Source organism: Convolutriloba macropyga, chromosome 10 (genome assembly GCF_964194025.1).
Source record: "Convolutriloba macropyga chromosome 10, txConMacr16.3, whole genome shotgun sequence".
NCBI classification, from domain to species: domain Eukaryota; kingdom Metazoa; phylum Xenacoelomorpha; order Acoela; family Convolutidae; genus Convolutriloba; species Convolutriloba macropyga.
The window spans coordinates 48,681,611-48,693,836 of NC_134477.1; the positions used below are offsets into that span (position 1 = coordinate 48,681,611).

Genomic DNA, 12,226 nt, shown 5'->3' on the forward strand with positions numbered 1-12,226 from the left:
ATACAATTTCTGTATTCTTATTATATGAGCAAAATCATCTTCATGTTGTTGTCTTGGTTCAATTAGTTTATCTACATATTAACTTTCTCGATTTGCTTGGTGTGGGGCGGGATGTAGCCAAGCAGTTATAGTAAGTTGTAAGCAATTGTATTTATAACTACGTATATTTAATATCGATTTAGAGTTTTTGAGATCAGGAGGTAAATCTATATAACTACCAATAGATGTTTTAGTTGGTTCAATGTTTAACTGAATACTTCTTATTCCTAGAAACTCACAATCATAACCATAACCTTCATATATTTCCTTTTCGAAATCTAGCCACCGATTGAAGTCACCATATTCATATATTGCATAATTATTAATATAATCAGTATTGAAGAATATTTTAGTAGTTTTAACTTCTTCTTTGGTTCTCTTCTTATAATCACATTCAGCCGTGATCTTATATTTAAAACTCTCAACTTTACGAAACTGGTAACAGTTTTTAATTTCTTCTAAAGAGTAATTAGTTGCTTCGTCTATGTCTTCAATGTAATTCCCACCTTTATCAGTAATATAAAATTCTCTCATGTTCTGACTTGAGTTTATATCGAAGTCTTCTGTGTTTTCTTGATACATGCGATTGTGACTATATGAATGAGTAGTTAGAGCTACTTTTCTTCTAAATTCTTCATGACATTCTTTAAATTCATACTTAATTCTGGTGTAGATATCCTCTTCAGTTTTAGTTTTAGGTTTGGTGGCTGGTTTAGTTTTAATAATATAATCATCTTCATCCAAATTATACACACTCTCCGAGGTTTCCTCTTCTTCAGACTCAAACATTTTTTCCAATAAATCCTTATGTTTGAGATCGTATGATTGATGCCTGTATGAAGCCTTCTTTGATTCAAAGGATAAATTACAGACATCACAGAAGTTTATGACATTAGTATTTGTTGACTGAGACACGATGTGTTTTTTTAGGGAAATAATCAAAAAATAATTTTTCGAAAAATGAAAATGAAATGCGATAAGTGTATAAATAAACCTTGGAAAGAAAGTTCTTATAATTGTAAAGAATTAGAATATTCTTGTTATGTATGTAAAAATATGGTTAAGGTTAAAGATTATATAGAACATTTGGGATATCATTATTCTGATCCTGATCAAAATCTAACGTGTAGTATGTGTAATGTTTATAAACATATATTATTATAAAAGTTTAGAAATAGGAAATGTAGACTATGTTTTTATCTTCATAGATATAGATATCGTCACACTAAAAATCAATTCAGAGAGCATGTCTTTAAGTATAATATTCACGAAGACATAGAAAAACACTAATCACTATGTTTCCACCGATCTCAGTGTTTTTGACTGTATACCCATCACAGTGTTTCCCATATACAGTCTCACAGCAGGGATCATCCTTTTTAAGAAATGTGAATTTGGTTTTTTATCTCACTTAGTTTTATTGCAATTCATCAAAGTCGGGTGACGTTCAGTGGAGTCAGTGAGGAAGGAACCCCAAACCTTCCGTTTGCTAAAGCAACTTAACTAGACTCGATGATTTAACCACTACATCAAGTGAGACAGAAAGTTTTAGTTTTAGATTGATTAAATATTGATTAGGGGATATATGAAAATTTTTATTATTTTAATAATTCTTTCAATTTTTGTTCAAGTTTTCTTTTTTGTTCGAGTTATCCACGAAGTGGCTTCACAGATTTCGCAAGTTGGTTTTACGTGCTTTTTACACGGTCTGACTAGTTTTATACTAGTATCTGGGGACGTCCACTGGAGTCAGTGGGGATAGAACCCGAACTATCCTATCCGTATGATAATTGTTAATTACCAGCTTAACTCTGTACTAGTGGTTTTGCACTAAGTGAGACAAGAAATGATAGATTTAAAATATAAAAGAAGTGAATATAGAGCTAATATATAGTAGTGGATCAAATTTAGAGCTAATATGTAGTAGTGGATAAAACAGGGCTTACAGAAATCAGTAAAATTTGGCCCGATTCGACATGCGCGATTAGCACTTGGAGAAATGGTCAAATTTTTGCTGGTGGCTGGAAGCCCTGTTTTATCCACTACTTGAGAACAACAAAGAAGAGCTGCTAGAAACAAATCATAATTAAGTAGTTTACCGCAGAGATTCGGTTTAGTGAAATTTTTTCAGCTAAGTTTGGATGAAAAACATTTGAGCTTTAGTTTTCAAACGTTCTGGCATACTGGTTAGAATCAAGTCATTTTTAAAAAGCCGGAGTAAAATTTCTCTTTCCCATGTGATGTGAAATTGAGAAGTATCAGAAATTGTTCTGAAAATATTGCATATAGCTTTTGGCAACGAAATGAGTATAGGATGCAACGATTATGTCTTATTGAACGCGTCATCAGAAATCATCAGCTAGATTTTTTTTTTACAAAAAAAAAATAAAAAGAAGTGGAGAACTTTTTGTTTTACGTTTTACCTTATCAAAATTTGTTTCGTCAGCTCCAGAAGGCGAACAAGATTTGCATACAACTAATCTAGGCGAAACTTATAGTTTAATCAATTGTATACATATAATGCTCTTATAGTCACACTATGAATTTACTGTCAAATCTCAAGTATCCTTGTGCTCTCTGCCTGTTAATTTTGACTGGGATAGAAAAAAATGAAATATTTTATTCCAGTTGTTTCTGAAGAAGTCTAAAATGAAAATTATTTGATACAAATTGATATGCAACACCTCTTGAACAAATTATAGAGTTCTGTGATAAGCAGAAAGAGAATGTGAAAATTCATCTGAAGTGTTTTATGTACAAAGCCTCTACGCAATGAAGTATGAAGATAATCAACTCAATCAAAGCGAAAATGCTCCAGCCAAGCCATAAACTGATACTCCCTCCAAAATCATTTAAAAAATCCTGAACATCGAAGTCAGCCTCCTCTTTGATCACGTGATATCTGAGAGTATCGTAAAATATCTCCAACCTAACAAAATTTTCCTGAATACTGTCATGGATAAGTTTTTGTGATAGTTTTTGGTTGCTATTCAATCTTTTGAAGTATTCTCTAATTCTCGGGACGTCAGTTTTGACCAGACTTGAAGCAAAATAGGACGTGAAAGCTGGTGATGGCCAATGAGATCTGGATGTCTTGTATGTATATTCGGTACTGTCACAGGGCACAGGGCAATGGCAATCTAGTTGGTGTCTCGCGAATCTCAAGTACATTTTATCGCGACAGTCTCTTACTGTAGTATTTATGTGAGAACATTGATTAAATCTTCCATTACGATCTATTTTCTTGTTCAAATTTGGGTCGGATGTGAAATTACCATCGTAGGAATCGATGCAATCACATTCTTTTAGTAGAGCGTTTAATGTACAATACTTAAGGCAACGTTCAGTTGAGTAGGCTGTATTCGTTATAGTTGGACTTAATCTCAGTTCCTTCGGCCATTGGTTTGTACAGTTTCCGTATTTTCCACCCAGCCGATGAACCATTCGTTTGTACAGTGCAAGAAATGTTGCTTCTCCTGTCGACACGGCAGCACTTTCCGTTTTCATAATCGGTTGAATAAATGGATCATGTATTGCAACCCTGACGCCAGCGTTGGGCGCCAGAAGTCCTATGTACTCTTCGACATCAACCAGTAGCGTCAATTTCAATCCATAAGCGCTTCCCACTCTCATAGTTTTGTTGGGTCTAAGAGGGAATTTTTGCTTTCTCATTAAACTGAAGTTCTTTCCACCAAAAGGTGATAGACAAAAGATGCTAACCAGAAAAACCAAAAGAAAACTTATCTTGATCTATATCAACAATCCTCTTTTTTGTTTTGATAATTATCATCTCTCCAAATGGTTTTATTCAAATATCTACAATTCACAGCCGTGAACGAAAATCAGTTTAAACTACCAGTGAGTTAAAAAAAATGTAACATTTATTTTCATTATTTTCAAAAATAAGTCCAGAACTTCATTTTTGAGAGTTGAAAACTTAAAAAGAAGATCAAAACCGTGTTTAAAATGATTGGTGAAAATTTTTTGAGGTATTGATAGCCAAATAGGCGGGGAACACAGCACCTGTTATTGAAGCTTTGTCTAAAATTAAAATGAGGTAAAAACACGACAAAAATCAGAACAAAATAAGGAAGTCACACGAACAGAAAAATGGAGATATTATAATTTTAGATTTCAAAATTTATTCACGTTCAGCATAAATGATTGACTGGAAAATATTTGTTGGTTTCAGATATGCAAAAATAATAATTGTCATTTTTTCCGTTTAAAAATGATGTGAAGTTCGTCAAGATGCGAACGACATTCAGTTGCACATAAATGAATTGTTTTGGGATGGGTAGAAGCTTAGGACTATTTTGATTGCGTATTATTAAAGTAAAATTAAACTTGATTAGTTTTGTCTAGCTTGTTTGTTGCTATAAAAGGTTTTGAGAAGTCAACTACTACCGTAAATTTTTGACAATAATTGTGTTTTCGTTTTGTCGGCTTTTTCGTCGAAATCGAGCAAAAGTCAACTTGTCCTTGACATTGGCGGCCCCATTTGCAGCATTGCAAAAATGAATAATACTGTTGGAGTAAGTGTTGATACATCCATCCAGCTGAAAAATGAAATAAAGTCAAAATAAAGGTAATGGAAATACAAGGGTACAAACCTAATAGAGTAGTTCGTAAAAGCAATTCACCTAAATTAAAAACGGAATTTCCTAACGAAATAACCTAAATTGTCAAATGAGAGCCAGAGGGTTTGAGACGAACCTCTAAGAATAAATATCAAAAAATAAAAAAGAATTCAATCAATAGGAGTTTGCCAAAAAAAGCAATCGTTGGCAATTGGAAAGCGTTATTTTTAATATAAGCAACGTATTCGCGAATTGAGTTCAAAGCAATGGGAAAAGAAACAAGGTAACACTTATGAAAGCGTCTGGGACTAATTGAATGCAAGCAATTGCTACAATGACGGTTTAGCAATGAAAATGCTTGAATTGGTGCAAAAGGATTAGCAAGTTTATGGTGTCGAAATATTGTTAAATTTGGGATCCAAGAAACACAATCCGCTAACTGCATTTTTCATAGTAGAACCTATGGATTAGAAATTTAATCAGGAATCAATTTGCTCAACTTTATGACGGGCCCAATACTCTCAGCACTCGGGGTTTTCAGTTTGACTGATCGAATGATCCCATCATCTCCGGGAAAAACTTGCGTTACTCGGGCAACAGTCCAAAGGCCTCGGGGTGAAGTCCTCAAGGATCCATACTAAGTTGTCCACTTTCAGATTCTTTGAACTTTTGTTCCATGTGGAACGAATTTGTTGGCCTAGAATGTACTCTCACAGATATCGATTCCAGAATGGAGCGGCTATTTGTTGCGATGTACGAAAAAGCTTTCGAAATGTTCTTTTTGTCTCCAATAAAAACGCCAGGAAGCAAATTGACCGAAGACCTACCTAGAAGATAATGGTTGGGCGTAAGAGGTAAAGGATCATTTATATCACTTGGAAAGTTTGTTAGGGGGCTAGATTTCAATTTGCTTCTATCTCACACGTAACCGTGCATAATATTTCATCGGTAAGCGTTCGTGACCCATTGACCTTAGAGAGAGAAAATTTGAAAATCTACACTAATCGCTCCCAAATTCTGCCGAAAAGCGGGGCCACTGGAGGTTGAATTTCCATACAATTTTGACTTTCATAAGGTGCAATTTTGCCTCAAAGGATTTTGACGCTTTTAGGTCGGCGATGCTGGACTGGAAGCTGTTGTTCGAACCAAATGCTAATGAATTGTGTTGGAATGGGGGAAGCTTAGGACTACTTTGATTGTGTGTTATTAAAGTAAAATTAAATTTGATTCGTTTTGTTTGCTTGTTTGTTGCTATAAAAGGTTTTGAGAAGTCGACTACTTCCGTCAGGTTTTGACAATAATTGTGTTTTCGTTTGGCCGGTTTTTTCATCGAAATTGATCAAAAGTCAACTTGTCCTTGACATTGCATTTTTTTCCCGAAAAATTTTCGACTTTTAAGAAATATATATTGTTTATAATTATGTATCTCGTATCTGCTGGTTTAAGCAGCTGGCATGTAAAACATCTTATTTCCCCTGCTAAATGCTTCAAACTTGTTTTTATGAAATTATGTTTGTGTGATATTTGCATTAAATTTGTTTTCATGCCAAGGAAAAAGAAAAATAATAAAAAAATTGGTTGCTCAAAAAAATTTATGCTTAACTTATTAACTTGGTATAAAATAATCAACAGAGGAAGTAGGCCCAAGAAGAAGCGAAAAATAAACCGTAAGCTTATTTGTTATAGAAATAGCTTTTAGGCATCAGTTTGTGTTTTGTCAAAAGTGATGACTAGTTCCAGAGTATCATTATTTTGGAAACAAATTTTATTATAAAAGCAACCAAAGGCATTTGATTGAGAAAAAAATTGAACTGTTGCAATAATATTTTTCAAAATAGGAAACATGGCTATCACAGGACTTCTTAAAAAACAAAAATTTATAATTCACTGAACTGAGAAATCTTTGGACACGAGCTATCGTATATTCAAAAGAGCAATAACTTGTCGATTAGCTGAACTCAAACTAGTAGAACCATAGCTACATGAACAACACCAATAAATTCAAAACTCTCCTTTTTATCATTATAGGGTTATCGTTCTTATGAATATAATTTTGATATAAATAAAATTTTCATGTGCAGATTCATCAGCTCAAGAATCGACAAATCCTAGCAGGCAATTTGGTCTCAACAAAAAACTCGAAGCAAAACAGCCTCTTAAACTACGGTTAATAGTTGGAGAAGCATTTTTACAAGAGATTTCGATCTCGAATGCTACCTATTAAAAAGTCAGAAGAAATTAATTAAAACAATGCAACGGCAATAGTTTTATTTTGGTTGTTAGCCCATAAAAGTTTCTAAACGTAAAAAGCCATTTAAACGCATAAAAAATATCTTCAAAAAAAAAACAAAAATTGAACAGAACTTTTTCTTAAAAAACTTTCTCTTGTTTATTGACTAATAATGATTTGAGATTCAACTTTGTACAAAAGAAACAATAAGTCTAGCTTCATTTTTGACTTCTAATGACTGTCGAAGTCTTACTTTTTTTCACATCTTTGTACATTGGAAAGTTTTATGACTGAATATTAATTTAGATCCGAATCAAAGTTTGCTATCAGGTTCTATTTTTTAAAAATGTTAATTTTGTTTTTAAAACCAGCTTTCAAATTTTGTTAAAAGAAATTGTCAGTACTTTCGAATTTATGATACAGATTTATTATTTTTGTAGTAATGTTGTTAGTAGTTAAAATTAAGTTAATAGTATTATATTAAGCATAGCGTTGGTTGAAAAAACAGAATTTTGAATTCAAAAAACTGCACAGACCTTCTGACAATTAATATTTTCTTTGCGCAGTAATTGTATGCCGATTTTGAACCCTTGGCTCATTTTCAATTCTACATTTAAATTCTTTGATAGAATAAAGGGCCCTGAAATTGATTTCTTTGTATACAGCAAAAATTTTATTCACATGAATTCGCTAGTTGAACTTGTTTGCGCGGGTCTGAAGAGAAATCAAAATCTGTTGAAGTTCATTGTGATCACTATTTTGAAAAAACAAGTTTAGTTCTGATTAAATTGTTCATTTGCTGATTTGAGCTAGCGCTGAAAAAATTTGAGTATGGCTGAATATTTAACGAAGCAAATTTTTACCATCAATCATTGCTCAGATATTTGTGAGATATGCTGAACTTCCAAAAAGGAAGTCTCTGATGATAAAAAGTATGCCATGACTAAAAATGCTGTAGTGGGGAGTCGTGCGTTCAAATTTAAATAGTCTGGAAACACTGAAAAATTTACGGAATTCTGTACATTAATGCACCAACAAGCCTGCACATGAACGCACCGAAATCTAACGAAAAGCAAAAAGTTCCCGTGATAAAATTATGGAACTCGAAATTATGGATGTGAACGCGCAAAAATCTGTACTGAACGCATGGATCTCTGTATGTTAACTTACGCAGATCTGTACTCGAAAGCACGGAAATCTGATAAATGCACAAAATTCTGGTGAAAGCATAAATATCCGGACATGGACGCGCGAAATCTGGACATGAATTTATGAAAGTCATTACATGAACGCACGAAATTCTGCTGGTTGCATGAGATTCCGGACATGAACGCGCGAAAGTATAGTGAACGCTCGAAGTTCTGAACACAGACTTGCGAAATCCTGATGATCGCTTTAAAAATTTGGCCGTGAACGCACAAAAGTCTTGTGAACGCGAGAAACTTATATGATATTTCCGCATGGGACGTTTCGGACATGACTTTTTCTTCCGTCTAGGATCTCAACCTGGATAAAGCTAAAAACTTCAATGCATAATCAAAGTTTAAGGGTATTCGTTTTTGGATAGGATAATATTTTCTACTAGGCTCTAAAAGATAGTTTATTAGGCTCTATATCTCAGTAGTGTCCAAAATTTTTTACCTTTTCTGAAATGCTACCACACATAACAAAAACACAAAAACTCCCTCTTGTCCATGAACGTGAAACATTTTCCATAAGTCGGGTCTTCATACTCAGTGAAGTTGATACTCCCACACAGCTCATCATCAAAAGAACACTGGACAATAAAATCTCTCTTCTGGTGGCCATTCAGTTGAACTGTAGTTTGATTGAAGAAAATTGCGTCGCGGACATCAGATAATCGGCCATTTCTTTCTGATTCGTCGTATAGCTCAAAATAGTTATCAGCAAAATTTCTGAGCAGGTCTTTAAATTTTTCGTTTTTATTTATTGGCGACAATCGATCGACATGGTACTCGATATATCCAAATGCGGTATTTGCGGGAAAGGGATTCAAATACAGATACCTTTTAGACCGACTAAGTTCACCGTTTGTACGCGGAACTTGGTAATAGGTAACATTGAAGCCGCTTTCTGTGTAGATATTATCGCTCCAGAAAAAAAAAAGTAACGTTTGGCTCCATTCTGCCAAGGGTTGTGTTGTCGCCCTCACAAATCATGGTCCAGAATTGCCCTGTTTTATTTGGTTGCGGCGGAAGACTGACCAGCCAGAGCTATAAAACACAACCGACTAACGTCGGGCGAACTATCTTAGTGTACGGGGGTCTGGGAGTAAAGGAAGCAAGGATTAATTGCCAGAATTGTTTCCCCTGCTTTAGCAATTTCATAAATTTTTGTCCCTCATATAAGGGGGGGTGCAATAACTTGTGAAACTTTTGAAAAATGGGACCTAAAATTTTATGGCGTTTTTTGTCTCTATTGGACTTGAAATATCATCAAATATGTTTTTTGAGTGAAACTAGTTGTCGGGAACACTTTTCTCATCAACTTTTATGCAAATTTTGTGCATATGGACTCCCTAGTGATGAGCGGATTCAAATCTTGCAAGAATCTTGCAAGATGATTCAAAACTTTCAAGATTTTTGCAAGAATCTTGCAAGATATCAATCAAGGCAAAAAAATAAATCGGGGCACAAATGTTTTAGGAAACATCTTTGAAGCAAACTTTTGTTTATTAAACAAATTACAACACCGAATTCAATGAAGAAAAAATTAGCTCGGATTCAAAAACTTGCAAGAATCTTGCAAGAATCTTGCAAGTTTTTGAATTCTGGAAAATTTATTTGTGTGTAATTGGTGGCTGAAACTAACTGAAACCCGAATGAAATGACTGATATCAGTTTTTTTGATCAGCAAAACTGAACTTAATTGACTTTTTTTGAACACGCCCTTTGAATGTGAAATCTTGCAAAATTAAAATTCCGACAAATAACTAGAGACAACTCGAGGCAATCAAATCAGTCTTTTTAAAGTTCGATTTACCTAATTTAAGACAAAAACACTTTCAATCTCTTTCTCATTTTTTTTAAAAATAATTATTTTTAGAGAAACAAACATTTTTTGGAATTTTTTTGTTACTGATCCTATCGGTACTTTAGCATGTTTTTGTTGTCGTAAAAATTTCCGATTATTTATGGTGCGGTCTATATATCTTCCTATTGAGATTTTAATAAACGTTTATGATGCCTTCAGTTCATAGCTATTGGTGTTAATGTCCTTGAAGTTTTTTCATTCTAAAAAATGTTGGTGTGTTTTTGAAGTTCCATTTTTTTGTTCTTCTTTCATTGGATTTATAGTTTAGTCATCATCTAAAAAAAATTGACTACAAATTTCTAGTAAATCAAACATCAGCTCCGTTTTTGATCTTATGCAAGTAATGTTTCTTTTTAAGTACAAAGAGAAAACAACAGTCGGATTTTTTTTATTACTGATTTTTCACAATGTACCACAACAAACTAATTGTACAAAACGATATATTAGTTCATTCAACCAATCCCTAAATCATCACATAGCAAGAAAAAAATTGTGTCAAAAAGTTGTCGTTTCGGTTTTACGGTGCTTCTAATCATTCTTGTTCGAGTTGTTTTTGTCAAATCAAACAAAACAACCCGGTCTCTAGGGCGATTTGGGAATTTTTTTTCCAATTTCGCAGTGGAGGTCTTTGTTGTTCAATACCTACTCAGTGGACTTGAATTGGGTTCAAAATTGTCCACGTGGCAATGTTTTTGGTCGTTTTGCCAGAAATGGATGTCTCCCATTAGCCCAAAAATTGCGCTACGCTTCATGTGTTTGACAATTTCTCCAAAACTACTGTACCAATTGTACGGGCACTGTCGCGTTTTGTTGATCGTAAACTTTCATTGCATGCAGTTTTTAGTTGGTTTCTCAAATTGGCCTAATCAATAATTTATTGGTGTTTAAATTTGAAAAAATGAAGTAAAAACTATATTTTTGGGGCAGCTAATGTTTCTGACGATTTTTCCTGAAGTACTCTGCCAATTTGACAGGTCATAGTCGCTTTTTGTTGATTGTAAGCATTGCAAAGGTCTGCAGCATTTAATTGTTGTCTAAAATGTCCTGCTCAGAACGTTATCAAGCTGTAAATTTCAAAAATTAAAAAAAAAATCATGTTTTAAATGTTTTTCAGTACTGATATAGTTTTGCTTCTAATTGGTTTATTGTTGCTTGCAAATTGTGTTATTTAGGCGTTGCTATGGTCCCTAAAGTTTCTCAAATCCTTTGTTTTTGGGAATTCATTCTTTTTCCATTCTTTTCGAAATCATGAATTTATTGTTTGAGTTCTTTTTTATCAAATCACACAAAACATCCTGGCCTTTAGGGCGAAATGGAAATTTTTTCCCACTTCGCAGTAGAGGTTTTGGTTGTTCAGTAACTACTGAGTGGTCTTGAATTGCGTTCAAGTTTGTCTACGTAGCACCATTTTTATCCGTTTTGCAAGATTTTGCGTGAAATTGGGCTCTCCCAATAGCCAAAAAATTTGAGTACGAATAATCTCATCAATGATTTCTCCAAAAACGCAGTACCAAATTGTACGGGAATAGTCGCATTTTGTTAAAACTAAACTATTTGTGCTTGCTGTGTACAGTTCGTTTCTCAAATCGGCCTAATCAAAAAGTTAATAATGTTTAAATTTGAAAAAATTGAAGTAAAAATTATATTTTCGGGGGCACGCTTTTTGTTTCTGACTATTTTTCCTGAACTACTCCGTCAATTTGGCCGGTCATAGTCTCCTTTTGATGACTGTGAGCTTTGTAAAGGTCTGCAGTCTTTAATTTTTGTCTAAAATGTTCTGCTCAGAACGTTTCCAAGCTGTAATTTTTAAAATTTTTTATTTTTAAAAAAATAATGATGTTCTGAATGTTTTTAGTACTGATGTAGTTTCTCTTCTAATTTGGGTTATTGTTGCTTACAAATTCTGTCATTTAGTCTTTTCTTGGGTCGATGAAGCTTTTCCAATCCTTAATTTTTGGGAATTCAACAATTTTTTTTTCATTTTTTTGCGAAATCATGAAATTCTTGTTAGAGTTCTCTTTTGTCAAATCACACAAAACACCCTGGCCTTTAGAGCGTGGTGGGATTTTTCCCACTCCACTGTAGAGGTCTTGGATGTTCATAACTACTGACTGGACTCAAATTGCGTTCAGTATTGTCAACGTGGCACCGTTTTCAGCCATTCTGCTTAATTGTTTGAGAAGTTGATGTCTCCCATTAGACCAAAATGCGGGGGTACGCTTCATGCGTTTGCCGATTCCTCCCAAACTTCTAAACCAAATTAGACAGGCATTGTCGCATTTTGTTGGTCCCAAACACTCCTTGATTGCAGTGTTTCTTGGTT

At 33.9% G+C, this 12,226-nt stretch overlaps 1 protein-coding gene across 1 annotated transcript; it reads right to left on the minus strand.

The window, feature by feature from the left end:
• Nucleotides 1-2,775: 2,775 nt before the first annotated feature.
• On the minus strand, nucleotides 2,776-3,672 carry LOC142348055 (degenerin unc-8-like). The gene has a single exon (XM_075399221.1). The coding sequence runs from the start codon at nucleotides 3,670-3,672 to the stop codon at nucleotides 2,776-2,778; it is 897 nt and encodes a 298-aa protein (XP_075255336.1).
• Between the last annotated feature and the right edge of the window lie 8,554 nt (nucleotides 3,673-12,226).

Bases quoted from the DNA above. Each gene is read 5' to 3' on its own strand.
- LOC142348055 (XM_075399221.1), bottom strand. From the start codon at position 3,672: ATGAGAGTGGGAAGCGCTTATGGATTGAAATTGACGCTACTGGTTGAT.